The sequence below is a fragment of the Ilyonectria robusta genome (assembly GCF_021365365.1).
Source record: "Ilyonectria robusta strain PMI_751 chromosome Unknown BGZ61scaffold_6, whole genome shotgun sequence".
Taxonomy (NCBI): domain Eukaryota; kingdom Fungi; phylum Ascomycota; class Sordariomycetes; order Hypocreales; family Nectriaceae; genus Ilyonectria; species Ilyonectria robusta.
In genome coordinates, this window is record NW_025764440.1 from 1,068,086 (window position 1) to 1,093,761 (window position 25,676).

Genomic DNA, 25,676 nt, shown 5'->3' on the forward strand with positions numbered 1-25,676 from the left:
CAGTGGCTATTCTGTTGGGTAGATGGTGGTTTTGGCTGGCAAGGGCGCCTGCAATGCTTCCACACACCGGTACACTGCATCTGTGGCACTCAGCCAGGTCACACGCATTGTTCAAGCCTGGACGAAAACACAAGCTCCTCATAGTCACACACCTCTTCAGGCGGAGGCTCTGCGGAGTCTCGTAGGGACAATGGAGGCCGCCCTCTTCGCGGCCCCCCAGATCAGAGCCCACCCCACTGAGCGGCCCTCGCCTGTCTGTCCTCGTAGAGGGTTGCATAGCATCCCAGGGAAGTGTATGCGCTAGATTGTCGTCGGCCTGCGATGGAACGCCGCAACTGGCGCCAGCAGCAGGCCGGCATTGTCGAGTCTCCAGCTCCCAGCTCTCGGCAGCTGAACAAGTCCCAGCCCGGATGTAGCATTTCTGCAGGTCTCCAAATCAGGCGGAGATGGCGGCCAGGTGGGCACGCAATGTCTGAGTTGGTGAGATCCCAGCCCTCTTGCGGGCGGTTATGCTTGTAGGGAAATGGGCTGCAGCCCACGCTGCAGGATGGATGGGTGTCTCAGGAGTTGTTTAACAGCACCTTCTGTCCCAGTTCTGCTTTCCTCGTTCTTTCGGTTCATTTTCTTCTTGCGCTTCTTCTCGTCTTGGCTGATTCCCGCTGCCATATCTGTACGGCGTCCAAAATGGGTCGCCGTGCTGCGGCAGACACCAGCAAAGCCTCCTCAATCCGCTCCGCCATGCTCCTTTGCCCCGTTCCAGGCCCTCCAATCGACGGGTACCTTCCCCTCCTACCGCGTCGACTATCAAGCCCATCGACCGCCCCTCTAGAGATGAAGCCTTCCAGCACGATGTGGCTCGGGACACGGATATCCAGGGGGTATCCTAGATCAAGTGTCATCTTTCCGAATGTCCCACTGGGTTTTGGGGCGTTTTATTCGAGGAGAGCCCGGTGGCAGAGTGAGTCCGGCTTATAATCATCGAGCCGGTGTTGTGAGTGGCTACTAAGGACCCCTGGCCGTTTGTACCAAGGCGGCCACCTCCTTCACCGACCGAACCTGATGCCCTCTGCTCCGTGCTTAACTTCGTCCACAAGGTGATGACGACCTTGCTCCTCCTCAACACAGATTCTGGCCGTCCGTCGATTCCGTGAGTGCCAACTTGTTCCGAGAATATCGGTACAGAGTTCAACAGCACCAACAAATCGAGTCTCCATCTCGGCCAATCGTGACGGGCCTTCGATGCTGCCTGCGCCAACACATCCATCACCTCCTTTCAACCTCCTCGTGCTTGACTTAACCACCCGATATAGCCATCACTCGTGTCCAAAAGCCGGCGGCATCGGTCCCATCGTCGTTGTCGTTGTCGTGGACTCTGCTATCTCGTCATTTGACTTGTTCCCCGAGTGGGTTGGTTTCGTTCCCTTTCCAGCCCACAAACTTGGGAGTCACAGACTTCGCTTCCTCCCCGCTTCGACGCAAGACGCAGAAGGTCTTGCTTCCATCCCTCTACCATTCAGGTTATCTTCCTGCGTACTGGGAAATTTTGATCCACCCTTCGCCAGTTCTTCCGTCAAATTCGATCGAAGGCATCGATAACATTCAACTCTCGCCCCGTCGATTATCGACAACGGTCTAGTCGTCACGGCCCACGCCCAGCACCGCCATGGCACGCTCGCACCAGAACCGGGGACAAGACGTCCCAGCACCGGATCCTGGGCACCGTATGATTGGTGGCCGCCTCTACTATTTCGACGGGCATGGCCAGGCAGTTCGGGTACAGGATGACACTGGCACCCAAGCTGCCAGACCTGCCGAACAGGCACGGCAACCACCGCCGCAAGGCCTTGGCAACGTCGGACGGGCCTACAGCACGACATTTGATGGTGCAGTCGAATCAAACACCCATAGCTCGGCTGCCATGGATCCCAGGGCGTATGCAAGTGGTGAGATTCAAGATCCTCGGGTCCAAGTATGGCGTCGACGTGTCTTCTTATCGTCTTTCCCTGGTGCTGACGAGAATACAACAGGTCCAGAACTCCGCCCCGAGCATGCAAGACAGTGCCTTTCAGAACGGGCAACCAGCCTCCCCGTCCTCGACGATGACAAACTTTGGGAGTTGTCCAAGGTATGCAACCGTTCCAAGCCGCCTGGGAAGAGAAGCTTATCGTGCAATAGCACCACCGGAAGCTACCTTCCAGGAACAGACACTAGTCCAGTCCAAGTCCCAAGCCACACGAGGGACATTGATGATTCGAATGCCAACTATAACTGGGGTATGGACCAGTTTGTCGCGAATCAGACGGTGCACGCGGGAGCGCGAAACAACGCCCCATCATTGTCTATCGAAGTTTTGGATACCATGGGACAGTATTATAAGAGTTTTCCTAAAGACGCAGATCAAGGTCGCCGTGGTAGGAACCTCAGTGATTCAGATGAGAATGGGAGGGGCCGCAAACGCCGAAAAGCGTCAAAGACGAAGTCGAAGGACGGAACGAAGAAGAAGCCCAAAGATGATGGAAAGGATGAGAAGAAGACGAAAGACGACAAGAAGGACAAGAAGGACAAGAAGAAGCCGAAAGATGACAGGAGGGATAAGAAGAAGGGGGAGCCAACGGAATAAGGTGGGCATCCTAGCCGGAAGCTAAGAGGTGGAAGAGTGAGTCGAGATCCAGACCAGGAAGTTGAGCCACGCTAATGTCTGCACCAGGACGTCGAATTATTCCTTTGCAGTTGCATGTCTAGGAGTCATCATACCCCCACCCCTATTTGGCGAAGGTCGGATGCCGTCAAAAGATATCCATGGCGTTGAGAAAGAGCCACGATCACATCGAGTGGCTCATAGATGGGAGACATGGAGTTCCGAATTGTTTCAAGAGGCGGCGGCCTGTTTTGATTTCCTTTCTGTCGTTATCGCCGAGACCGGATTTTGAAGGCCGTGTTGATCGAATGCGCGTGGTTGCTTTGGGTTGCGGGACAGACAATGCAGGAGTCTTCGACTAGATTGGATACTACCAGAAGATAACTGATTTCATTATCGCTCGCCCCTGAATATTGAGTGCGTGGCGTCTCCCCTATGTGGCGACACAATGACTCGCTCTTGGATTTTTCTAACCTCTCGTAGCGTTGGAGTATGGCACTGCCGAGCTGAAGGATGCATGTCGCTGAATCGGCCCACATCACACCTTGGTCGAGAATTGCCACCCCCCACGTCAGCGGAGAGACAAGAATCCGCAGCCTCCAATCGCCAAATCATATCTGTGAATCCAAAGCAGACGACGCCAACGTCATCCAGGCACCTGCCATGGCACTAGTCGTGGCTGGGCCGTCCCGTCCTTTGATCAGCCTTAGTCAGGGGGAGAGTCCCGGTCGCTGGATCGCGATGATACATTTCCCCACATTTGGAGTTTGCGCAGCAGACAAGGGAAGCCAGCAGGATGGAAAAGATGAAAAAGATGAAAATGTGAGGAGAAAGAAAGACGCCGGAAAGGGCCGGAGAAAAGATAAATGAAACGACGCCGTGCAGAAAGGACGCTCGCGCCACTCCACACGCGCTTGCCTTCCATTGTTCATGGCTTTTCGGGTACGTACCTCAACCCTTGACAAGAAGAAACATTCCACTTACCTCTATGATCAATATGTCCCAGGCAGACAAAACCAAAGGCCAAAAGGTTCAGAACTTCGGACGTCGTGTCGGCTTCTCCTTGCGCTGCTTTTATACTCTCACTCGGAGCTCACGGATATCCACGTCAGCTGCATCGCCATAGCCTCGCTCGAAATAGAGAAACGGAAACGGCCGCCTGCTGATTAAATCAAGGGTCTTTTCGATGACTTGCATACGGGACTTTGGAGATCCCCGAGGTACTACAACCCTCAGCAATCTTCTCTCCGAGTTGGTTGTCAGCGGAAGCGGCGCGTGTTGGCACTAGTCTCACATAGGCCTTGGACTCATACGGCGTGAGTCAAGGAAACTTCGTCCTTCATATTGTCGACTTCGAAACCACCTCCCCTGGCGGGCTGGATATATAACATCTCGATCTTTTCCACAAACTTCTTCCGAACTCTTTTTCGCCTCCCTTGTGGCAAGACCACGGTTCGCCCCCTGCAAGTTCCTCATCCAGCGCGTCAAGCCCATAAGCCACCCACCATTGCCACCCATTCACAACCAACGCGATGAAGCCGATCGAAATTGACGGGAGGACTGGAGAAGGTGGCGGACAGGTCGTTCGCGTCGCGATTTGCCTGGCTGCTCTCTCAACGCAACCCGTCGTCATTACAAATGTCAGAGGCAGCCGTGGAGGCCCAAAGGGTGGAGGTCGGTGATGCGGCTGATGCCCCAGTCCAACCGAGGAACAACAGCTGACCCAGAACACCAATAGGCCTCAAGAGTCAGCATGTGACTTCCATCGAGTGGCTGGCTGAAGCCACGGATGCTGAGGTGGAGGGCCTCAGCGTGGGCTCAAAGACAATATTGTTTTCCCCCAGACGTGCTCCCTCAGAATTGGTGCAAAGAAACGTCAAAATATCTGCTGCTTCAGGGTCTGCGAGCACCCTTTTAATACTGCAGGCCATTCTTCCATTCATGGTCTTGGCAGGCAACGATAAAGGCGACCCAATAGAGGTCGAGGTGTCAGGCGGGACAAACGTGAGTTGGTCGCCCAGTTACGAGTACCTTGACCAAGTCCTACTGCCTGTGCTCGAGGAACGGTTCGCCCTTCAGGTTGAAAGGCGGCTCATTCGGCGAGGCTGGAGCCTGGGGCCTCAGTCAAGAGGTTCGATCTGGCTGAAGGTTTACCCACTCGCCCCTGGACAGGCACTCCAGTTCAAGGCAGCAGCGCCACTTGCAACCCCGGATGTCTGTCAAGTGTCCAGTGTAGACGTCACCATGGTTGTGCCTAACACGTTCCACGAGGAGCTCCAGAACGCCTTGGTGAAAGACCTTGATGTTCTTTTCCCCGGCGCCGACGTCAACCTCAAGCTAGTCGAAGACTCCCGCCTCGAAACACGGTGGTATATTCTCCTCGTGGCGCACTCAAAGGATGGGAGAAGATGGGGCAAGGACTATCTAGGCTCGATGCCGAAAAAGCACAAGATGAGAGGTCCCTTCACGCCCCAGGTTTCCGACAAGCTATGCCGAGGACTGTTTGAGGAAGTAAATCACGGGGGCGATGTTGACGAGCACCTCCAGGACCAGCTTGTCTGTTTCCAGGCACTCTGCAGCGGCTATTCGTCGTTTCCTCGTGGCGACAGTCCTGATGACTCTTCCCGGCGCGTGATTATCGATGCTCTAGGCAACCTTGACATTGGAGACTCCAAAATGCGGAAAGAGAAGAATCACGAGCCTTTTGGTCACGGTTCACTGCATACCCAGACCGCGAGATGGGTGGTGAGCGAGCTGCTGCCTGCGGTAGAGTTTTACAACAAAGGCGACTTGGTCAAGGGAGCTGGGACTATCATCAAGGCTCAGGACGGCCTTTAAGTCCCAAGCTACCTTATCCAAATAAGACAATATGATGAGCCGCTCATATCCGGAGATAGAAAATATATAGAAATGAGCCTGATGAATAATGGCCTTAGGCCCGGTCGGACATTAGTGCAGCTGTGACGTGGACGTTTCAGACCTATAGATTGTTATTATGCGCTCCGGCTTCCTGCAACCGCTTCAACTCTGTTTACCACACCAGCACCACGTTCAAACACACCGTCATGATTTCTCACGTCACATAATCCTTTAATTGAGGTCGGGCCAATATTAATGCCTAAGTGGCACGATCGCACCCGATGTGATACGGTATTTTGTCAGCTAATCCTGCTCGAAACCCATGTGGCAGCTGTTGATGCCCAAGCCCCTATCCGATCACAACTTCGGAGCGGAAGAGACCTCAGGAACGTCGCCGAACCTATATTGCGCCCATCCGAAGCTACCCTCGTGCAACGTCCAAGTCTGCTTTCCCCAGTCCTCTCCCGCGGCTCCCGCAGCGATATACACGGGCATCAGGTGGTCCATGAATGGATGCGCTTGGTGGGCGTCGCCGCGCTTGGTCACGGCGGCCATCTTATCCTCCCGCAGCGCCGGGTCAACCTCGACGGCCTCCTTCAGCGCGTTGTCGAAGCTCACCGTGTACGGCATGGGCTTGTTGTTTCCCTCATACATGTAATGCATGTCGCGGAGGTTGTGGACCGACATGCCAGCTCCGATGATGACAATACCTTGCTCTCGCAGCGACGCGACGGCGCGACCCAGAGCATAATGAGCATGGGGGTCCTCGTTCTTGTAGAGCGAAACCTGCACCAGAGGGACATTCAGAGGGTTTGTTTCTGGGTTAAATGCTGTGACTTGGGTGAGCGTCTATCCTGAAAGTCAGACCTCGGATGCGCGCCTACCAACGTGGAAGCCGGACCAGACGCCGTGGTCAAGACCGCGCTTGACTCCATATGACTGGATACCTGCTTCAGAAAGCATAACCATGATCTTACCCGCAAGCTCGGGGTCTCCCTTATTAGGATATTTCGCCTTATAAAAATGGTCTGGGAAACCATAGAAACTTGGTTCTAGTTAGCATCTAGGCCTGGTCGGCGAGGTAATAAAGACTCGAGATCGTACTCATAGATCAGGTCAGTGTGCTCCTCCTTATTAACATGGATAGCACCCTCTTCACCCATCCAATGGGCTGAAAACACAACAACAGCCTTTGGCTTGACCTGCTGTGTAATCTCCCTGCCGATCTGCTGGAGAATCGGGTACACAGGATGCTTGGTTTGGTACTGAACATCGGGCTGTGTGGGGAGGCGTGTTAGAGGACGACAATTCTCTCAACGTCTATAAATCGGCCATAAACTCACCCCGCCATGGCTAAAGAAGTAAACGGGCGTCTTTGATGTCATCGACATCTTTGGTGATGTAGACGCACTGGCACTGGCAGCACTGGTACTTTGCTGGGTTGAGAACCAATCCAGGCCAGCTCGCTGCAGAGTGGATGTGAAGGCCTTGAGGGGGGAGGTGCCGAGGAAGGCGAACATGGCCACGGCAAGTGACAGGCCGATAAGCGCGCGGAAAGACAGCAACTGGCTCATGATGGGCAATTGATTTGCAGAACGGGCCCCTCCTTTAGGGAATCGTCGTTGTGATGTACTGGGCGGCGCCCCGAGTTTTGACGCCCCCATTTACATCCGTATTTCCAGCCCCGGAAACTCCCTTGGCGGACCAAACTGAACTTGGAAGCCGCGCGCGATTGACTTTACAGTGGAGACGGAATGGTTTTACAGTGGGATGATGCTGATTCAGCCCGCTAAATTACCACGTAGAGCTGCCTATCATATGCCGGCCTACGCGGATAGCTGGTCCCGTTTCGCCCCTGTCCCAGCACCATCTCCCGAGTCTTGGGTGGTTTGTGTTAGCCCGGCTGGACGACCATGAACTGTAAACTAGAAGTACTATTTGTTTCGAGATGATTGGTCTTGACATTATTAAGCATACATACGCAGATCCAGGGGTCTTACATGCCTAAGAAGGTCCTTCGTCCTCAAGGGCTGCCTAGCTCTCGGCTGGGCTGCCTAGAGATCACCGTGACCTAAACCAAACACTGGCCAGATTGCTCACAACGCCAATGGCAGTGTCTCAGCACCAAAACCTGTTGACGACCGGTTGAGTAAGACTTCACACTCAAGTACCCGTGGGTGCCTGAGCCTTTTTCAATTGAAAAGTTCTGCCCCCGATGCAATGGCCAACATGTTTGGTCACTTAACTCGTTCCCATTCAAGCAAAGAAGATTACAGCGCGGGTAGCGACCGACAAGTCCGACTCCAGATATTCGCACGACACAATTGCACGAATGCTCCGTTAAAATAAACATTGGCAAACCAAATATACGATACTATGAGGCATCAGAACATAAAAATAGAACCCAATTCTCGTCATGTTACGAACAAAGAGTCAAGACCACCAACGTGAACGGTTCACGGATAAACCATTCCCCGCAGCATAGCGCTGTGGAAACCTAGCCTCTATTTGTTTGGTTGCTCTGCCAGAAAATCGTCCCCAGCGCAACTCTAGCAAATTTGGGCATGTGAGCGACCGCGAAACGAGCCTCATCCCAGCACCATCGATCACGACACTTCCTCCTCGCCGCCCCTCGCTCCACCTCCCGCGAGTCTTAATCCATCTCAGGGAAGCAGCACCCTTGCTCGCCCATACCCTCCCGGCTTCCTCCTCCGACCGCCTTCCACCGGCCATTCTCCAGCTTCCACCCTCCAGCCATGGCTCCTCTCATCCTCCACAACGTCCCCGACGACGAGTGCTACGTCGGTGACGATGGCATCAAGCGACCATACGCCATGTACTTTAACCAGTACGATCAACTCGATTTCCCTCGTGGCTCCGCAAATACTGACCTAGCTGTGCTCCCTAGACAAGATGCGCCTTCAGGGAGCGCGCGTTCGCGCCGCAGCGTCGCCGAGTCCGGTTCCTTTGGTAAATCAAACCGCCGTTCACGCTCTCGACCTGGTACGCCCGCCCGTGGCCGAGAGAACCCAACCCTCGCTGCCGCGGATAAGCTCTTTGGGGACTGGGTCTCCAACCAGGCCGTGCCGGCTGCCACCGTCCAGCGCAAAAGCAGCGGCATGCTCCAGGAAGATCCCGCGCCCCAACGCACCATCACCTCCTCCCCTGTAGAGCTCATCCTACGCGGCTACCGCTCCTCGACCCAACAGTACGCCGCCATCTCACACTACGAATCACTCGCCGGCAGTATCCTCGAGGACTACCCTCGCGAACCCCCGGCATCCCAGCGCCGGTACAAATCTGAACTGCGAGATCCGTCTTTTACGCGACGCCGAACACTGAATGCGGATGAGAGGGCACTAGTCAATCGCGCGGATGGAGGAGAGCACTGGGTCAAGGTCACGTTTGAGAGCTCAGAGGACGCTGAGGCTGCCATGTATGCCAGCCCCCAAAGGATACTGGGACATTTGGTCTACGCTGAGTCCTACCGCGGGCTCCCGCCGGCCAAGGACGAGCCCTGCCCTGATGTCGACGCCCTGGTCAACGACCACACCCGGTCCAACAGCATGCCCGCTGGCTTCAACGGGACCAAGCGGAAGAGCGTGACCGGCATGCCTACGTCCTTCAACAGTCGCCTCCTCGACCTCTCCCCTTCTCACTCGCAAACCTCCAGCCTGACCATGGACACGGGCACCATCGCCAACTCGCACACCTCCAGCGCCACCGTCACTGAAACTATCCCCCTTATCCCGAAATCCTCCACCTCGGGTATCGAGCCTCTCGAAATCCGTGAGGTGGACAGCGTCTTCTGCCGGCGAATCCCCACCGCGCGCCGCGCAACTCTCCTCCCGGCCGAGCAGGCCCTGCTTCCCCAGCAGTCCGTTATGCAGCGCTTTCTCAACGCCATCCCCTTCGTCAAGTGGTTTGGCGGCAGCATGATCGGTAATGAGGTGCCCCGTACTGAGACGGGCGAGTTTGACTGGAACCGCGCAAGCCTTTACTGGAAGCTCATCTGGTGGCTGGATGCCACCTTTGGGCTGTTTGGAGGTGATGTGCTGAACATTGACAAGGATGACTAAACCAAAGGAGATATAAAAGGTGGGTTGGGGAATATACGACCTCGAGGGCAGTTAGACTGTACGAGATGAGAGATGAGCTTCAAAGAGTGGCCGCAGCATTTAAATCACGGCTCACGGCGTCAGGCGTGTCAATGGATGGTGGGGAACTTGATCTGCTTCGACTAGAAACGGGGCATATAAAGAACCGTTATAATGTTTGTACAACAACAGAGTACCTATGCAAATCTATTACCAGTGCACGCCGTACCGCACCGTGATCAGGATGCCTCCAACATGTCCACATCAACGCCGACAGATATAACCCAGTACAACTCAAACGCGCGCCCCATACATCAAACTAGTGTCTGGCATCCTCGACGCTCCCACCCCACGCAGCTTCGGGGGAGCTCTCATCCGTGATGAACTCTGGTGATTTTGTCCCTTGCCTCTCCGGTTCAGGCGAGATCCGGCCTCGTAGATCCTCCTCGTGCCCGTCTTCGTTTCGTTCATCGTGCTCGTTCCCATTCTTGAGAAGTGCGTCTTCCTCGTCTGCATCATCGGCCTCGGCCACTGGCAGGAGCAAATCGGCTCGTGGAAGATCGTCAATGTCGTCGTTAGTGCTGCCGGGATCTACCACTCCGAACCCAGCTCCAAGAGAATCGAAGGTGACGTCGGTGGGGATGCGGCGGATAGGCTGCGGTGAAAAGGGGCGCGCGTTGCGAGGCTTGTTGAAGTCAGACGAAAAGACGCTGTCGCTGTCTCCGCCACCGCCGCTTCCACCGCTTGGTTTTGAGTCCGTGGCCAGGGCCGCAAGAGATTGGTATCGCTCCGTATCGACAAGCAGGCTGTCGCTCCTGGCGTGGCCTGGTCTGGATACTTCAGACCCCGAGTCGGGGAGGATACTCTTGGGGGGCAGTATGGAGAAGAGCTTAGCCGTCTCAGCGCTGCCGCCAGCACCGCCATAGCTTGTGTTGTCGTCCTCAGTCGCGAACAGGTCCTGGCCCTTCTCCAGCAGATCGTCCAGGCCGCCACCGGTCCAGCCCTTCCTCGCCAGGCTTTCGAAGATGTCCACCTCCGCCCGGACCAAGCTGCAACTAGCATCGACAATCCTCCCGCTCGTCTCCTGGCTTTCCCTCAGCAGCGTTCGAGCATGGTCTGCGTGCAACGTTGTCAGACCGTCCAGCTTCGTGGTCAGCTCGACCAAATGCGCCCGGAAGCGTGCAACGTCTCGCCTCCGCTGCTTGTGCAGCTTCATTCCCTCCTTTTCGAGGCGCTTGATCTCCTTGCTTTGCGCCCTGACCTTCTGCTTGTACGTTTCCTCCTCATCGTCGATAACAGTCTGCCACTTATCGAGGTCGTGTAGGAGGGGCACTTCGAAGGAGCGGTAAACGGTTTCGGAGAGGATCTGCTGGTGGTTTGCGACGAGGTGGTGAACGCCCGAGGCAGACATGAGCATATCGGCGGTGCATGAGCCCTTAGTCGTAAAACTGGCCGTCATGTTGGTCGCGCCGGACGGACCGATAGGCTCGGCGCGGGCTTCCTTGAGTCGCGCACATGCTTCGAGGGCAGAGCCGAACGTTGATGCAGCAGTTGAGAGGCTGGCGAGAGCGAGGCGGTAGGCCTTTGCGGAGGAGAGGAGATCGGAGTAGGCCTGCTGGGACAGCCCGAGGTCGGCCTTGGAGAGGACGGCGTGGGCGGGCCGCGGCGGTGGCGGGAGCGGCAAATTGAACTGGGACAGAGGATTCGCCGTAGATGCGATGGAGTAGACGGGAGAGCCGGGCACGGGCGGGAGCTGGGACGGCGTCGGTGAGGCCGGGCGCGATTGTTCCGGAGAGGAAGCCATGTTTGTTTGTTTATCTACAGTCGAAGACCGGGGCCAGGGAGGGCATCACAGGGTTTCGACGTGGGACGGAAGAGGGCTCGTTCAGCCAAGGCGGTTCGGCGCGCAGGAGAAAGACGGCGAGAAGGGCATATCGTGTCGGGTGACTAGACACGTACGCTATCACCCAGGGCAGACCGGCGGAGCAAGGGAGGAGGTGAGTAGATAGCAGAGAGAAGTTGAAGCGAAGCGGGAGGATCAAGATTTAGTGCAACCGTAGTGGAGGTTTAGTGCTCTGCAAGGTGAGGCGTGCACTGTGCAAGACGAACTGTTGGAGAGAACCGGGTGCTTCACTGGACCACCCCCACTGTAAACACCGCCCGCCCCACTGAGCGTCGGGAGCGTTTAGTGGCCCAGGAGGCTCTTGGAATGCACGTCATCCCGCATCAGAAGTGCGCAGTGCGCTCACTAATTCCAGCAAAATGCTGCCTGCTGCTAAGGGAAGACATGGCCTCTACCGACATGTCCCGCCGCATCACGGGGCACCATGTAAGATGGGTGCCACGCGGCAATCGCGGATGCACGTCATGATTGGTCTGCAGTCTGACTCGTGGATGTACAATGTGATGCCGAAGCATACTGTGCCCTTGAGGATGAAAGTGTCTCTTTCATGTGAGTGAGGGCTCCTACGCCAGCTGTCTAATCTCTAATAGGGCAGAGCCTGATGCACCCCAAATGGGCCATATATAAGCAGGTCACATCTCATCATTTACAACTCTCGCTCCCGGGTTGCAGTCTCTCCAGCAGGGGGGAGTCTCTCCCTCAAGAAAACCTCCACTGCATCAAGCTCCTCCAAGCAGGCGGAGTGGCCCATACCGCTAGACATATTGTTAGAAGGGATATTCATGCGGGCATCGATGGTTCTTTTCAGTAAACACTCACGGGTAAGTCGTCCACGAGACGTCGTATCCAAGCTCCTTGAGCTTGTCTGCGCTCAGCTTGCCACGGCTGGTGGGAACGATAGGGTCCTGGTCGCCGTGGTGCATGATGACGGGCGTCTTGTGGTTGGCATCATCAACCGTGACCATGTTAGAGAATTGCTGGGACATCAGCAACCAGGCCGAGAGGCCCACGATACCAGCCAGCTTGGCCGAGAAAGTCAGGCCGGATAATAGGGACATGGCGCCGCCCTGGGAGAAGCCGCCAAGGACGATGCGGTCCGAAGGGATGCCGGAGTCGATCTCCTCTTGGATCAGGTTGTGGAAGTACTTCTGGCTGAGCTTGATGCCCTCAGTATCCTCGTTGCGAATGAGGGTGTTAGCATCACCGCCAAGAGCAACCTAGTTTCGATATCAGATAACTTCTAACTCATCAAGTCCAATGTGAACATACCACGTCGAACCATCCCGGCATCCTCATGCCTCCATTCTTGTCCAAATATGTCAGTGCATTACTCCAACTGCCGGTGCCCCGTCGCACCAGTACTATGGAAGCAAACTCACGACGGTGATGGGGATTCTGGGAGCATGAGGCAGGATGAACTTGACCTCATCCAGCCGCTGTCGTCGACGCCAATTCTCAACGGCCGAGGCCCAACCGTTGCCCGTATCGCCCAGGCCGTGGACAAAGATGACGGTAGCCGTGTGCCGGGACGCAGCCGGGAAGACCAGGGGAGCCATACGTTGGGCGGACATGGTGGTGGTGAGTAAAGGGGATGAAGGACGGACGGGGAGATAAGGGAGAGAGAGGGCTGAAGAAGAGAAGTTGATGTTGAACGGGCCGGATATATGTGTGCTGAATCGGTTGGCGGTCGCAAACTCGCAGCGCAACCAAAAGTGGGGTTCGGATGCCGGGTATCTTGCAGCAAGTGCCACGATGCTGCAGGGTCTCTTACCCTACACGTTTTTTCGTATCTCGAACTCGGGCTTTCTACGTGGAAATTAGTAACTAGAAAATTTTCCGGAAGGCGAACACGTTAAGTCTCATATTATGTTGCCCCGTTTGGAGTGTGTGCTTATAGTTGGGGCTGCGTAGTGTTGTAAGCATCAATAAGCGACATTTGGGCGAGGCCCCTCGGGTCTAAGCAGCAGAGAAACGAGCTCCAAAACTTCTCTACGATTGATCAGCTAGTTTTCTTACACTCGACGTACTTCGTCGTATCGTGTTCCTCTTTAAGTGTCACGGTTAACCCCATGACGAGAAAGTAACCTCCACAGGGCGTACATAAAACCACAGACACCCACAGGATCTGAAGGGACTTACAGAGCCATACTAGGCCATCGGACTCCGTGAAATTTGTCATAATGCTATTTCTCTGCCGAGTTATTTATGTGACTACTCAAACTATGGCTGTTGATTTGATTCTTCCACAATTGTTGGCGCAGGATATCCTTCTGGTACTCCCCAGCTACCCTTTCCTGTATTCGTCGGCCCGCATCGCCAGGAACATCCCCTGTGAATAAACGGCACCGCCGTCTCCCCCTCCGCCATGCTCAGTGGCACGGCCCGCACTTGGGCGGGACCATCTTGTGCCACGCGCTCGCAGGTCCTGATCTCCTGCCACTCTATCCACTCGGCAGTTGGGACCACAATTGACTTGCTACAGCGAGAGCATCTCAAGCCGCCAGCCTCCTTCTGCCTGATCGCTCGCTCGAGGAGCTCACGGAGGTGGGAGAGGCCATCGGGGATATAGCATCCCATATCAGGAAGCTGGCCGCTGCGGTAGCATGCTCGGAGGGCTGTCTCCAGGAGGCTCGGTACCGCACTTCCACCTGTGAGGTTGCGATGTATCTCAGCAGTAGTCTGTTTGGCATCTGCTGCACCCTCGACAGGGAGGATAAGGGAAGAGGGACCGGAGGGAAGCCTGAAGTCTGAAAATATACGACCAATTGTGTTGGAGAGCTGTACTGGAGAGCGGCCAAGTGACCTGCCCACGAGATGTGGGACTGACAGATCCTCAGTATCCTCATACTGGTACAAGACCGTGTTTGGTGATTGAGCTTCACCATCAGCCGGGCCTTCGTTTTGTAGATCATGCTCTGGCTGCCAGAAGGGATTGGGGTGAAGGACAAGGGTATGGAGACTGCCGTTTGCCTTCAGAAGTTCAAGCAGCTCAATCGGAAGGTGACGGAGGCGATTTTGAGAGACGTTTAGCTCTTTGAGGTTGTGCAACTTGGAAATTGCGGGAGGAAGCTCCCTGAGTTTGTTGCCTCGAAGGCTAAGGATGGTGAGGTAGGTGATGTCGAATATGGCGCCGGGGACCCTTGTTAGCCGGTTCATGGCGAAGTACACCTTGAGCTCCGGGTCCTTCTGTTCAAACGCAACATCCTTGGTAACGAGAGGAATGCATGAAAACTGTGAGAGGGGGCTGATAGTGTCGTTTGATACGTCTTCCAGTCCCATTGACCAGAAATCAATGGTCTCTTGTCCCTGATCGAGGCATGCCCGCACCTTGTCGCGCGCGCTTTGCTCAGCTTTTGAGATCCGGCGCACAGCAGCGCGATCGAGCTGCGGCAATCTCGGTTTGGTGGGAATTTCCAGCTCGTCCATCATGTCATCGCTCTCATTGCCGTCACTGCCCAGATAAACACCACTGTCGAGCTGTCGCGTCCATTGCCGCCGCTGCTTGGGGACTTGAATTGATTCCCCAAAGGTCGAGTCTGAAGACGTGGGATGCTGTTGAAACCATGACCCAACGTACCGTTTCTTGCGCCGTCCCTCGACATAATTGTCTAGAGCCGGGTCATCATCGCTTGAGAAGATGGCCGGGTCGCTGGAGTTGTACTTGAGGGATGGCGCGTGGTTGGGACCCTGTTGGCGGACGCGTTTCCGGGGATTGTTGCTAAAGCTCTGTGACTGTTCGTCCCAAGAGACGGCAGCCGGCATATGCGGCAAAGACGGTTCGTCCGACATTGTATAAATAGAACCAGCACACGTTTTAACGGGTGTTTGCAGCAGATTGAAACAGAATAGATGAATGGTTCAGAGATGCAAAAGTCGCAAGTGGCTTGTCTGGGTCTTAAAGTGACGACGCGCTCGACGCCGAGGCGGACGGGGACGTAAATACCAGGGTTCGGCCCCACACGCACGGGAACGCCTCGACTAACTTGCCGATGCGCACGTGCCACATGAACCGCGGGGCTGGAGTGAGTGAAGTCCGAGGAACGGAGCTCGACATTGTAACTGGCCATCGACGCGTATTCGCACGTAGTACTTCAAGCCATGCATGGCTGGTCCTTGGCCGGAATGCTCGGTACCTGCTGGGATTGGTTCATAGGCACCAAACTTTGCTTTTGCAGGTAGCCTTGTCCCGTTACAAACAGGTTGCCGTCTGCCAACATCAGGCATCAGCGCCTGGAGACCAAATGGCATTTTATGCACAGTCTCTAATTATGCTCATTCTTGTCGTTGATTCATACAGGTCCGGGTCGTGTACCTCACTAGAACCGGGTCGAATTTGAGGTTTCGATGGCTTGGTGTTGAACACACTTGATGCCGGAAGACCGTGTTTGGTGATCGGCATGTTACTTTCGTCACTGACCAACATCAGAGTAGGTGAGTTACCGCGCATACAATATTCTTAATCCCAATCATCATCGTCGCTGTCGTCCACCTTGCGCGACCTCCCGGCAGTCCCAGTCTTGATGGTACTTCCAGCCAGGCGTTCCTCCTCGGCATCCTCTGCGGCTCGCCTCCGCCTCACGACACGCATATCCGAATCGGGCACTGCACCAACCTCCACAAGCATATCGTCAATCCTCTGCATTTTGGTGCGAACGCCGCCAATAGTCGCGAGCGTCACGACTTGCTTGATGATGTCACCGTTCTTGTACACCAATATGGTCGGGCAGTTGCGATCAGGGTAGTTTTCGATCGCTTGGCTTGCCCTAATTTCGCAGAACTTGATCTCGCCGTACTCCTGGGCAGCTTGTCTCCAAAGCTCAGTCAAAACTCTTGACTCGACGTTGTTTCCCATAGATGATGTGAGGTTTACAAACACGGGACCGTTCTTTGAGGCATCGGTGACCTCTCGCTGGTATTCGGGCTTCGAGAGCGGGTACACGGTTCCATGAAGGGCCTTCTTTAAGATGTTGTTCATCTCAGCCATCCGCTTTTGCCGATATTGTTCGAGAAAGGCCTCGTCCTCGTCATCTTCGAGTTCGTCGAGTTCGTCCAGGTCCTTGCCCTCCAGGCGATTCTCGTGCGCTAGCCTTCTACCCTCGAGAATAGCCTCCTCAATCATGGGAGTCGGGCTGGGAGGCTTCTCGGGGATGACGCCATGTTTCCGTAGAATCTCATTCCTATGGCGGGGTTAGAGCTTGATGGAGGGGTAACAGACAGCAGACCAACCATTCTGTGTCGGCATTGGGATCGTCGATAGGGACAGCAATCCGCTGTTCTGCAGGCGCCGCCATGGTGACTGTGGTGTAAGAAGAGAGGACGCAGAGTGTTCAATCCCTCAATGATTCCTGAAGCACTCGCGGAAAGCAGTTGCCTGTTGCAGTAACTTAGCTCACAAAGTCACCGCCTGGCGCTGTGAAATTACGTAGAGGCGCGGGCAACGGCGCGCATAACGTGCACAAAGCGCACACCCCACTAACCGCACGTGCATAAAGCTCATCCCTCCGGCTCCATGTTGCACCGACGCTGTTCTGGCCCAATGGAGCTGGGGTATTCCACATCACGTGTGCTTGGGTATGAAAACCCTATTGCACTAATCTGCTTTTGGCGAAAAATGGAGCTGGAGGCAAACGAGATCCTCCCCCTCAAGTCCACCGAACTTTTCCTCGCTTACCTCCTCCCACCCATCTTGCGAGCCTCAAATCTGCCACCGGATTTCGTCAAGCATCCCCGTTCTCGCAAGACTCGACCAGAAAATTCTCCCCGAGAAAATCAGTCAAGATGGTAAGCGACGCACCTCTCTGATTCCCCCTTCGATGGACGGACGATGGCCGATGGACGAAGGAAAGGCGACGGACACGTGTGTGAATTTGACGAAAATTCGACAACGGTACTGGGTGGTGTCGGAAACACCAAGGCAATGGATACCGGGATCGACAACTGCTGCGAGGAAATTTTTGGAGCAATCTTGGGACAACTACGACACCGATTGAGACATTTTGCTAATTCCATGTCCCACAGGTTCTCGCCGTTGATCTCCTCAACCCCTCCGCGGCCGCCGAGGCCAAGAAGCACAAGCTCAAGGTACGATAAGACATCAACGCGCTTTCGCCACCCGACGACCCATCTAACGATGATGACTTCCAGACTCTCGTCCCTGCCCCCCGATCCTTCTTCATGGACGTCAAGTGCCCCGGCTGCTTCACCATCACCACCGTCTTCTCCCACGCCCAGACCGTCGTCATCTGCCAGGGTTGCACCACCGTGCTGTGCCAGCCCACCGGTGGCAAGGCCCGTCTGACTGAGGGCTGCTCTTTCCGAAGAAAGTAAACTGCTTGACGGCGGTTTCTTTCCTTGGGTACTCATGACTCTTACGGTTCATCTCATGGTGGTCATCTCGGATCTGCAAAATAACAACCTCGACATGGGCGTATAGACAACCAAACTTGCGAACATAATCAAAACTCTTTGCAGATAGAAGATGGGGCACCCAGAATAGGGGCGTTTGGGGTCTCCGGATATCTTGCATGGCACATCATTCTTCTTTTGTTTTCCGTTGCGCGCCTTGTACCAAAGAGTCGTCCGAGGCAGGAAGGAAAAAAAAACACTGCATGGGTGGACAGCTGGAGAAAAGCCTTCACGAGTGTCGGAGCGGCCTGGATTGGCGGGCTCGGACGCGAGGATGTGGAACCGCTGGTTGATGATCGCTTCATACCCCGGTGCAGTGGGTAGCGGAGGATGGTCACTGTGCTTATGCGAAATTCACGATGGTTTCCACAATCCGGTATCTCCATGACTCCGTCTGTACCTCCACGTTATGTGATGTTGGGTGGTTGTATCGTAGTGTGTTGATGACGCTGCCGTAACATCCTACCACAAGCCATGTTTAGCGGCAATCGATGACGATGGCCGGCTGTAGCCCCAGCCGCTGGGATAAGCCCACACCGAATTCACTGTCTCGAAATCAAGCTTCCCCAGACTTCCGTTGGATCCCTTTGACCGTCCTACGCTCGTATGGCCGTATCAGCTTGCTGGTAAGATAGGCAGCATCTGTAGCGGAGTTAGTTGGTGAATGAGTCACTACATGGCTCGCTGCCTAGAAGGGCACGGATGACGATACTGAAGGAGTCTGACTCTCTTTGTCCTTCATGTCGTGCATGACGATTGCTACGCTAGTTGGGGAATCCGGGGTATTGGATAAGGCTGGGGTTGTGTGACAAGGCAGCGGTAGTCTGGTTGGGGCGGTGGGACTCCAGGAGGCATTTGTTGTCCATAGAGCTACTGTATCAAGGTGCTCTTCAATCCCCGATGATGCGATCAACGGTGTGACTGTTCTCTCCAAGCCGAATGATAGATGTCCGAATGTGACACTCAAGTCTCTAGATCAAGTGTTACTCTGCTTATGGTGTCGGACATCTACGGGGACTCGCGTGACAGCTTGTGTGACAAGGTTACAGATGCAACCAAGATATATGCAAGGTAAAAACCCCTCATTTGGTACCTTTGTGAGCATGAGAAAGGTCTATGGCGCCGGTACTATACTCAGTTTCGACCTGGCAACCCGGTGTTTTGCGAGTATCAAGTACCTTGACAATCACCTGGCCGGCCTTTCGTTGATTAGGTATCGATTAGATCATCAGCTGTCACACAGAAAGAAACGGCTCGCTGCTGGTTCACTGGCTGGGCGGCCGATGACTCAGCAAAGCCAATCGCCAAGTCTGCATTAGGCATGTTCTGCAGAGCTTGCAAGGGCCTTTGCAGGACTCGACCACTTAACGCGAAAGCGGCACGAACCGATCGCGTTAAGACACGGGTACCTCGCCCCCGCTTTTCCTGGTTTTGGCCGGGGGGCCGCAGAGTCTGGAATTGCCCTGTTTTTAGCTTTTTGGATGGATGACCTTGTTGGCGGCGTTGGCAATTGGTCGCCGTCCACGCTTTGTCTCCCAGGGCCCCAACCTCCAGACCCTTCTTTCCTCCCTCCTCTCTCGTCCCCTGTTTCCGCCCTCATCTCGCCCGTTACCACATCAACCACCGTCGCTTCTCTTGGCCTGGTTGTTTTCGTCGCCCGCCGTAAACGTCACTGCTGGCCGTGCTTCAGACCCTCTCCACTCTGCTCTGCTTCTTCCCCTTGTTCTTTGCGATTACTTGCAGCTTGCGCTTGTGGTTCTCCATCCTGCAAGATCGTCCATTCCTGACAACTTGCGACGTCATCTCCCATAACTGAGACAATCACACAAACTGCAAAATATTGCGTCACAATTGGCCACCTGGGCTCCATCAATCCTCGCCACCACTAACAACAACAACAACCCCTGGATATCATCCTCCAACTTCCCTCGTCCATCTCACATTCTTTGCACCCTCATCCATCTCGTCCACCAAACCTCAACACAGCTTCCCAGCTTACTCCTGTCATCATGTCGACTCCCCGGACCAAGCGGCAATTCGCTGGCAGCTCTGCCGACCCTGCGCAGCGCCAGATCACTTCCTTCTTCAACAAGTCTACCAGCGGCGCTCCCACCACCAATGCTGAAGCTGTCCGCACGCCTGAACTTCCCTCGTCCGTCCAGGCCAATCTCCTGAGCGTCGGCATGCGAGTCCGCAAATCCGTCCCCGAGGGCTACAAGACTGTTGGCCCCAGCGCCTTCAAGCTCTGGACAGACAATGCCCCTCTGCCTACCCCCTCCACTGCCCGTGCCCCCATCAAAGCCTCCTCCCGAGAGCTGCTGCCCTTCTGCGGTATCAACAGAGTCGGCGGATTGGACACTCAGCCTGAATTTGAGAGCGACTTTTTCGATGTTCCCGAATTGGATGCCATCCCTGAGCTCACCATGTCGCAAGAGAGCACCGAGAGCGTCGATTCCTCACCTGAGACCTCCCGCAAGCGAATCTTCGATGACGAGGAGGATGTTGACTTGCGCCGCCAGGCTAGTCCTGGCACCCTGACCCCCGGCGGCAATGCTAGGGCAATGGCTGTCCCGCGCTCCCGAGCGAAGAAGCCTGTGCCCTTCAAGGGCTTCGGCCAGGAGAACATGGCTGTGGATGAAGACTTCGAAGATGCCGATTTCCTCGTGTACAGCGCTGAGAGGGAGATGGACCTCGCCAACTAATGATGGTCCATCCCTATCTATGCCGGGGGTAACTGAACCGTTTAATGCATTTTATGTTTACAGTATTGTATGTATGAATTTTGGGTGGGATTTTGAATTTTGGTGTATGGCGTTGAAGGTATTAAAGATACATGAGCTCCAGAGCAGGCTGTAGGACTACGGAGCGATGCGGATATCATCAATTGGGTGAGGATTCGGCACCTCGTGGAAGTGAAAATAAAATTATAACGTTGATACGAGAGATGTTCAACTTGTTGACTCCGTGTTTTGCCACTCTTACATACACTTACATACCCACGAACGGCTCGCGAAACTCGAGCAGATCTCGCTGCCCGTAGAACTCGCCCGCAACCGTCAAAATCATATTCAACGTCGCCCGCAGATTCGCCCGGGATCGCTCCCGAGCGGCTTCCTGCTCTTCTTCCTCGCGCGCCTCGCTGTCGGAGGGGGCGTTGTTGAGCTGGGCTAGGAGACGGGCCTTTGCATCCTCGAGGTTTCCCTCGGGTTGGGAGGCAACTTCGCCGTCCTCGGCCTCTGAGTCTGATCCTAGGTCCATGGCGACGTCCTCAGGTTCGTCGTCGTCTATCTCACCTTCTTCAGTGTCGTCTTTGGGTGCTGGCTCGGCGACTTTAGAGGTTGGTGGTGAGGGCTCCTCCGTGTCCTCGTCGTCGCCAGGGGTGTTTGCGCCTTCGACTTCCAACTCTTCCGTGTCCAGAAGTATCTCCTCGTCACTGCTGCTTCTATCCACAGTTTCATGGGCGCCCAAGCCCCCTTCAGCCAACTCGTCCCTCAACGCCGCCATCTCCGCAAGACTCCTCCCCAGCAGCACAGCTCTGCGCCCAAGGTCGCGCACCCAGCCAATCTCGGTGTGGTTCAGTTCGCCCTTGTCCGGCAGCCGGGCGAGGAGCGCCCAGAGCCAGCGGCTCGTGCGCTCGGGGAGTGTGTAGCCGCGGCGGAGGAACTTGCCGCCCAGCAGGACGCGCAGGATGTGCAGGATGGTGTCCTTGGACATGAGGGCGACTTGGAGCGGGTGCGGGTCGGTGGTGCGGATGAGGCGGGCCCAGAGAGCGATCGGGGAGGATTGGCGGCCGAAGCCGGCGGCGGATGTGGGCTGGGATGAAGAAAGGCGGGAGAGGGCGTTTGGAGGAGGTTTTGAGTTGAGGATGGTTCGGAGGTGGAGGTATTGGTCTAGGACGGATGCGAAGTACGCCTCGTGTAACGCTCTCTCCTCGTCAAACTCCTCCTCCCCTTCTTCTGGAGTTTCTCCTTCTTCGTATTTATGATCCCCGCCCCAAGAATCCGGAACTGCAGTATATGCGCCATCCTCATAGTACCCTCTCGTATCTCCAACACCATCGTCGTAGATGGTCCGATCGATGTCTTCTTCGCCGTCGGGGTGCGTCTCGTCTCTCTCGAAATCAGCAGGCAGCTGCGGCCCAATCTGGACCTTGGGCGCAACAAGCAAATGGGGGATTCCGGTGGCTTCTTGTCTAGAGTACTCACCATATCAGCATGTGCGCTCTGCTACAGGGCGGCGGAATCTTCAGCAAAGAACGACAACAAGGGGGGGAGGAACGAGAAAGGGGGAGACGGTACCTCACGGAGTTCAAGTATGCCATGGCATCTGCGTCGTCTTCAAAGTCGTCCTCTTCGCCGGCGGGAATCGTTGTGGCGTTTTCCTTGCCCGAGAAGACGTATTTCTGACCCCAGGTGGGATCGATTCCGGAGTTTTGATGCTGTCGCGACTTGGCATTGTGCTTCTTTGGTCGCTTTAACTCAGGTTCGGGAATTTCGCCATCGTCGACATCGTCGAGGTCTCGTTTCGAAACCATATCTGCGACGTGGTGTTCGGGGTCGAGAAAGCTGAATGTGACTTGGCGATGCTAACGCGATGGTTAAAGATGAAGCTTGGAAAATGACGGTTGGCGCCTGCCAACGCGCCTTATCGATAAGTAGTGCATCCCGCTTTCGCTGGGGTGACCAACCAAACCTGGTCGACTTTTTGGAGCTTCACCACCACTTGCACCAGAACCAAAGCTTGGAGCTTGTTTATGGTGGGCAATTCGCGATGAGCGCGGCTCTGGTACGCCGCTTGGCTTCGAAGTCTTCTGCTCGCGGCATCGCCGGTCGAGCTTCCTCTCAAGTTGCGCCTCGAGCGCAATTGGCGAGGACATCATGTCGCTCACTTAGTAGCCACAACCACTTCGTCGACAGCAGTATGTTGCACATCCTCTCTCAAGGCTGCTACCACCCATTGACAATAAACTAGACCAAACCGCCGCTAATTCACCCTCATCTTCACCGCCCCCGACCCTACGTAAAGATGCGCAGCCGTTCACCCTCGCCGTCAAAGACAACATCGCGACCGTCTCCCTCCCGACGCAATGCGCCTCCCACATCCTCTCCTCCCACCCCTCCCCATTCGAGGCCACTATCGTGCGGCAGCTGCGCGCCCGCGGCGCAACAGTTGTTGGAAAGACCAACATGGACGAGTTCGGCATGGGCTCACACTCGATTAACTCGGTCCATGGCGCCGTGAAGAACCCGCTGGCTGAGGACGGGGACGTTTCCGCTGGTGGGAGCTCTGGTGGTAGCGCCGTGGCTGTGAAGCTGGGAGATGCCGATATTGCGCTTGGGACGGACACAGGTGGCTCCATCAGACTACCGGCGGCGTATACGGGGACTGTGGGATATAAGCCTAGCTATGGCATGATCTCCCGGTTTGGCGTGGTTCCGTATGCCAACTCTTTGGATACCGTTGGAGTGCTAGCCAAGGATGTTAAGCTAATCTACGACCTCATATTCGGCACTGGTCTCTACAAAGAACACGACCCCAAGGACCCGACGTCGCTACAAGAAGCTTCCCGGCAACGTTGCTCTGACTCATCACCATCCAGACTGCCAAACCTGTCCCAGATCAACATTGGCATCCCCATCGAATACAACATCTCCGAGCTCGAGCCCTCCATTCGCGACGCATGGGTCGCTGCGGCCTCAAAATTCGAATCCCTGGGCGCCCAGCTCATCCCCATCTCGCTTCCATCCACCAAGGAAGCTCTCTGCGCATACTACGTCCTAGCCCCTGCGGAGGCATCTTCCAACCTCGCCAAGTACGACGGCGTTCGTTACGGCGTCCGCGGCGAAGGAAGCGATGCTGTTGGTGAAACGCTCTACTCCGAGGCTCGTGGCGCTGGCTTTGGCGAAGAGGTGAAGCGCAGGATCTTGCTGGGAACGTACAGTCTCAGCTCCGAGGCCATGGACAACTACTTCATACAGGCGCAAAAGGTCCGAAGGATGGTGCAAAAGGACTTTGATCGTGTTTTCAAGCTTGATAACCCCCTGTATGAACCTGAGCAGTTTGACCTCAGCGACATGGCTGAGGCTACAGGCATGGAGGACAAGCGCGGTCCGATGCAGGTTGACTTCATCCTTTCTCCTACAGCGCCTACGTTCCCTCCTCGGTTAGAAGAAGTTCAGCGGCAGAGCAGCGTGGATGTGTACATGAACGATGTCTTTACCGTCCCAGCGAGTCTCGCGGGATTGCCAGCTGTTAGCATCCCAGCTAAGGTAGAGGGGAGTAAGTTCCCAGCCGGATTGCAGCTGATTGGACAGTACTGGGATGATCAGAGGGTGCTGCTCATGGCAGAGAAACTAAAAGAAGTAGTGGCTGCATGAGGTCAGGATGAACGTAAAATTTACTAGCCATTGATGGCATAGTCTTGTATAGTATCTGATCTGAGGAGCTAGCTGGCATATAGAGATGTTATGACACAGCAACTTGATCCGGTGTGCTGCCTCAATCATGTTCCTCCTAATGCTCATGGTCTCTGCCGTCAAGACAGCTTTCCATCTTGACGCTGGCCCAATTCTTCCCTCCTCAGGACCCTCCTACATGGCTCAAAACTGCTCAGTTCGATACTAGGAACATCAGCACACAGAATATGTTATGCGCCTTGATGTGAGCTGCGAGGAACTATCGTAGCATCGCTTCCAAGGAAATGCAGAAATGTCCTCAGAGCTGCGCGCCGAAGAGGTCCCTTGTTGCAATATGTCGTAGCCCCTACTTTCTTCGTGAGAAAATCGAGGTGCAGGCAAATGCCCTGTGGTAAATGGGTGACGGTTACGTCTAGTCGTATCGGTTTTGTCTTCCATCGAGGGCGAGGACTCAGGGTGACCGGCTTCGACTCCGGCTTCGGCTTTGGTTTCGACTTCTGGGTCTCTCCTCACGATCCACATCCATGTCGTCCCTGTCTGATACCTCACCAGACTCCTGTCTAGACCTGTCTCTGGAGTCGTCTCTAGACCTGTCCCTAGATTCGTCCCTAGACCCGTCTCTTGACTCATTCTCCTTCTTGTCTGCTTCATCCTCCTCCTCCAAGAGGTCCTCCAGATCTCCCAGCGCGCTAACCCTCGGATCAAGAAGTTCCAGATCTTCCAAGACCTCTCTCTTCGGCATCTTCCACAAACTTGTCGCGCATATTCGGTCCTTCGTGAGGAGGTCGTCCACAAACTCGTCCACAAACGTCAACGATGTACCGGCCCTGCCCTTGCGCCTCAACTTCCGGCGATCCTCCAAGAACGGCTCCAGCAGCGTGTGCACGTCCTTGGCTTTTCGCGTCAGACGCACGTAGAAGCAAGCCAGCGCGCGCAGGTACTTGAACGCCTCCCCGCCGTACTGGAGATATTCCTGCAAGATCGCGTCGCTGGGTCCGAGTTCGAGTAGCTTAAAGGCCAAGCACAGGAAGGGGCTGGGCTTCTGGGTCGCGCCGTGGGTACCGCCGATGAAGTTGACGTGCTCAACGACGCGGTCGACAATGTCGGCCTCGTTGAGCGCGAAGCATTGCTCTTTGTAGAAGTATGAGTCGACAATTCGGTCCTTGACGGCCTTTTCCATAATCGTCGCTGGGTTGAGGCCGTTGGGCGCGAGGGCCGCGTTTGACCCGCGCTCATCGAGGAAGCGGCTCGCATCGGCGTGGACGGTGTCGGACTTGAACCTAGACATGGCGACGATTGGTGTTCGTAGGATGGCGACGGTTGAAAGTGACGTTGGTGATGGTGGGGGCTGCAGCTCG

General features: G+C 55.3%; 13 protein-coding genes across 13 annotated transcripts; 6 read left to right on the forward strand and 7 right to left on the reverse strand.

The window, feature by feature from the left end:
* Nucleotides 1-400: 400 nt before the first annotated feature.
* On the forward strand, nt 401-2,620 carry BGZ61DRAFT_572193 (uncharacterized protein; the record flags this gene model as incomplete). Its single annotated transcript, XM_046256094.1, has 4 exons — nt 401-958; nt 1,095-1,147; nt 1,183-1,407; nt 1,637-2,620. Exons 1-4 carry the CDS (start codon nt 685-687, stop codon nt 2,618-2,620), a joined length of 1,536 nt encoding a protein of 511 aa, XP_046106822.1. The 5' UTR covers nt 401-684.
* A 1,347-nt stretch (nt 2,621-3,967) lies between these two features.
* Nucleotides 3,968-5,695, forward strand: BGZ61DRAFT_197602 (RNA 3'-terminal phosphate cyclase-domain-containing protein). The gene is made up of 2 exons (XM_046237873.1): nt 3,968-4,312; nt 4,377-5,695. The coding sequence occupies exons 1-2, from the start codon at nt 4,171-4,173 to the stop codon at nt 5,474-5,476; spliced, it is 1,242 nt and encodes a 413-aa protein (XP_046106823.1). The 5' UTR covers nt 3,968-4,170; the 3' UTR covers nt 5,477-5,695.
* Nucleotides 5,696-5,854: 159 nt separating this feature from the next.
* On the reverse strand, nt 5,855-7,071 carry BGZ61DRAFT_475908 (Extradiol ring-cleavage dioxygenase, class III enzyme, subunit B; the record flags this gene model as incomplete). The annotated part of the gene is made up of 4 exons (XM_046248748.1): nt 5,855-6,327; nt 6,382-6,542; nt 6,602-6,774; nt 6,841-7,071. 4 exons carry the CDS (start codon nt 7,069-7,071, stop codon nt 5,855-5,857), a joined length of 1,038 nt encoding a protein of 345 aa, XP_046106824.1.
* A 970-nt stretch (nt 7,072-8,041) lies between these two features.
* BGZ61DRAFT_416488 (uncharacterized protein) lies at nt 8,042-9,792 on the forward strand. The gene is made up of 2 exons (XM_046243388.1): nt 8,042-8,345; nt 8,406-9,792. The coding sequence occupies exons 1-2, from the start codon at nt 8,254-8,256 to the stop codon at nt 9,574-9,576; spliced, it is 1,263 nt and encodes a 420-aa protein (XP_046106825.1). The 5' UTR covers nt 8,042-8,253; the 3' UTR covers nt 9,577-9,792.
* On the reverse strand, nt 9,793-11,697 carry BGZ61DRAFT_447767 (uncharacterized protein). Its single transcript, XM_046245392.1, has one exon. The coding sequence runs from the start codon at nt 11,396-11,398 to the stop codon at nt 9,914-9,916; it is 1,485 nt and encodes a 494-aa protein (XP_046106826.1). The 5' UTR covers nt 11,399-11,697; the 3' UTR covers nt 9,793-9,913.
* A 169-nt stretch (nt 11,698-11,866) lies between these two features.
* BGZ61DRAFT_447769 (acyl-protein thioesterase 1) lies at nt 11,867-13,363 on the reverse strand. Its single transcript, XM_046245393.1, has 4 exons — nt 12,877-13,363; nt 12,767-12,802; nt 12,317-12,714; nt 11,867-12,252 (listed from the first exon to the last, which is right to left on the reverse strand). Exons 1-4 carry the CDS (start codon nt 13,066-13,068, stop codon nt 12,144-12,146), a joined length of 735 nt encoding a protein of 244 aa, XP_046106827.1. The 5' UTR covers nt 13,069-13,363; the 3' UTR covers nt 11,867-12,143.
* A 276-nt stretch (nt 13,364-13,639) lies between these two features.
* Nucleotides 13,640-15,390, reverse strand: BGZ61DRAFT_447770 (uncharacterized protein). Its single transcript, XM_046245394.1, has one exon. The coding sequence runs from the start codon at nt 15,284-15,286 to the stop codon at nt 13,718-13,720; it is 1,569 nt and encodes a 522-aa protein (XP_046106828.1). The 5' UTR covers nt 15,287-15,390; the 3' UTR covers nt 13,640-13,717.
* A 563-nt stretch (nt 15,391-15,953) lies between these two features.
* On the reverse strand, nt 15,954-16,788 carry BGZ61DRAFT_347956 (thioredoxin-like protein; the record flags this gene model as incomplete). The annotated part of the gene is made up of 2 exons (XM_046240023.1): nt 15,954-16,674; nt 16,724-16,788. 2 exons carry the CDS (start codon nt 16,786-16,788, stop codon nt 15,954-15,956), a joined length of 786 nt encoding a protein of 261 aa, XP_046106829.1.
* Nucleotides 16,789-17,518: 730 nt separating this feature from the next.
* Nucleotides 17,519-17,824, forward strand: BGZ61DRAFT_347592 (ribosomal protein S27-domain-containing protein; the record flags this gene model as incomplete). The annotated part of the gene is made up of 2 exons (XM_046239991.1): nt 17,519-17,578; nt 17,642-17,824. Coding segments are annotated over 2 exons (243 nt in total), but the record flags the coding sequence as incomplete, so codon positions are not given.
* Nucleotides 17,825-19,431: 1,607 nt separating this feature from the next.
* BGZ61DRAFT_447776 (ribonucleotide reductase inhibitor) lies at nt 19,432-20,845 on the forward strand. The gene has a single exon (XM_046245395.1). The coding sequence runs from the start codon at nt 19,912-19,914 to the stop codon at nt 20,602-20,604; it is 693 nt and encodes a 230-aa protein (XP_046106831.1). The 5' UTR covers nt 19,432-19,911; the 3' UTR covers nt 20,605-20,845.
* Nucleotides 20,846-22,494, reverse strand: BGZ61DRAFT_447778 (uncharacterized protein). Its single transcript, XM_046245396.1, has 2 exons — nt 22,201-22,494; nt 20,846-22,094 (listed from the first exon to the last, which is right to left on the reverse strand). Exons 1-2 carry the CDS (start codon nt 22,434-22,436, stop codon nt 20,891-20,893), a joined length of 1,440 nt encoding a protein of 479 aa, XP_046106832.1. The 5' UTR covers nt 22,437-22,494; the 3' UTR covers nt 20,846-20,890.
* Nucleotides 22,495-22,610: 116 nt separating this feature from the next.
* Nucleotides 22,611-24,375, forward strand: BGZ61DRAFT_447779 (amidase signature domain-containing protein). Its single transcript, XM_046245397.1, has 2 exons — nt 22,611-22,820; nt 22,874-24,375. Exons 1-2 carry the CDS (start codon nt 22,673-22,675, stop codon nt 24,277-24,279), a joined length of 1,554 nt encoding a protein of 517 aa, XP_046106833.1. The 5' UTR covers nt 22,611-22,672; the 3' UTR covers nt 24,280-24,375.
* On the reverse strand, nt 24,376-25,650 carry BGZ61DRAFT_447780 (PRP38 family-domain-containing protein). Its single transcript, XM_046245398.1, has one exon. It carries the CDS (start codon nt 25,604-25,606, stop codon nt 24,770-24,772), a length of 837 nt encoding a protein of 278 aa, XP_046106834.1. The 5' UTR covers nt 25,607-25,650; the 3' UTR covers nt 24,376-24,769.
* Between the last annotated feature and the right edge of the window lie 26 nt (nt 25,651-25,676).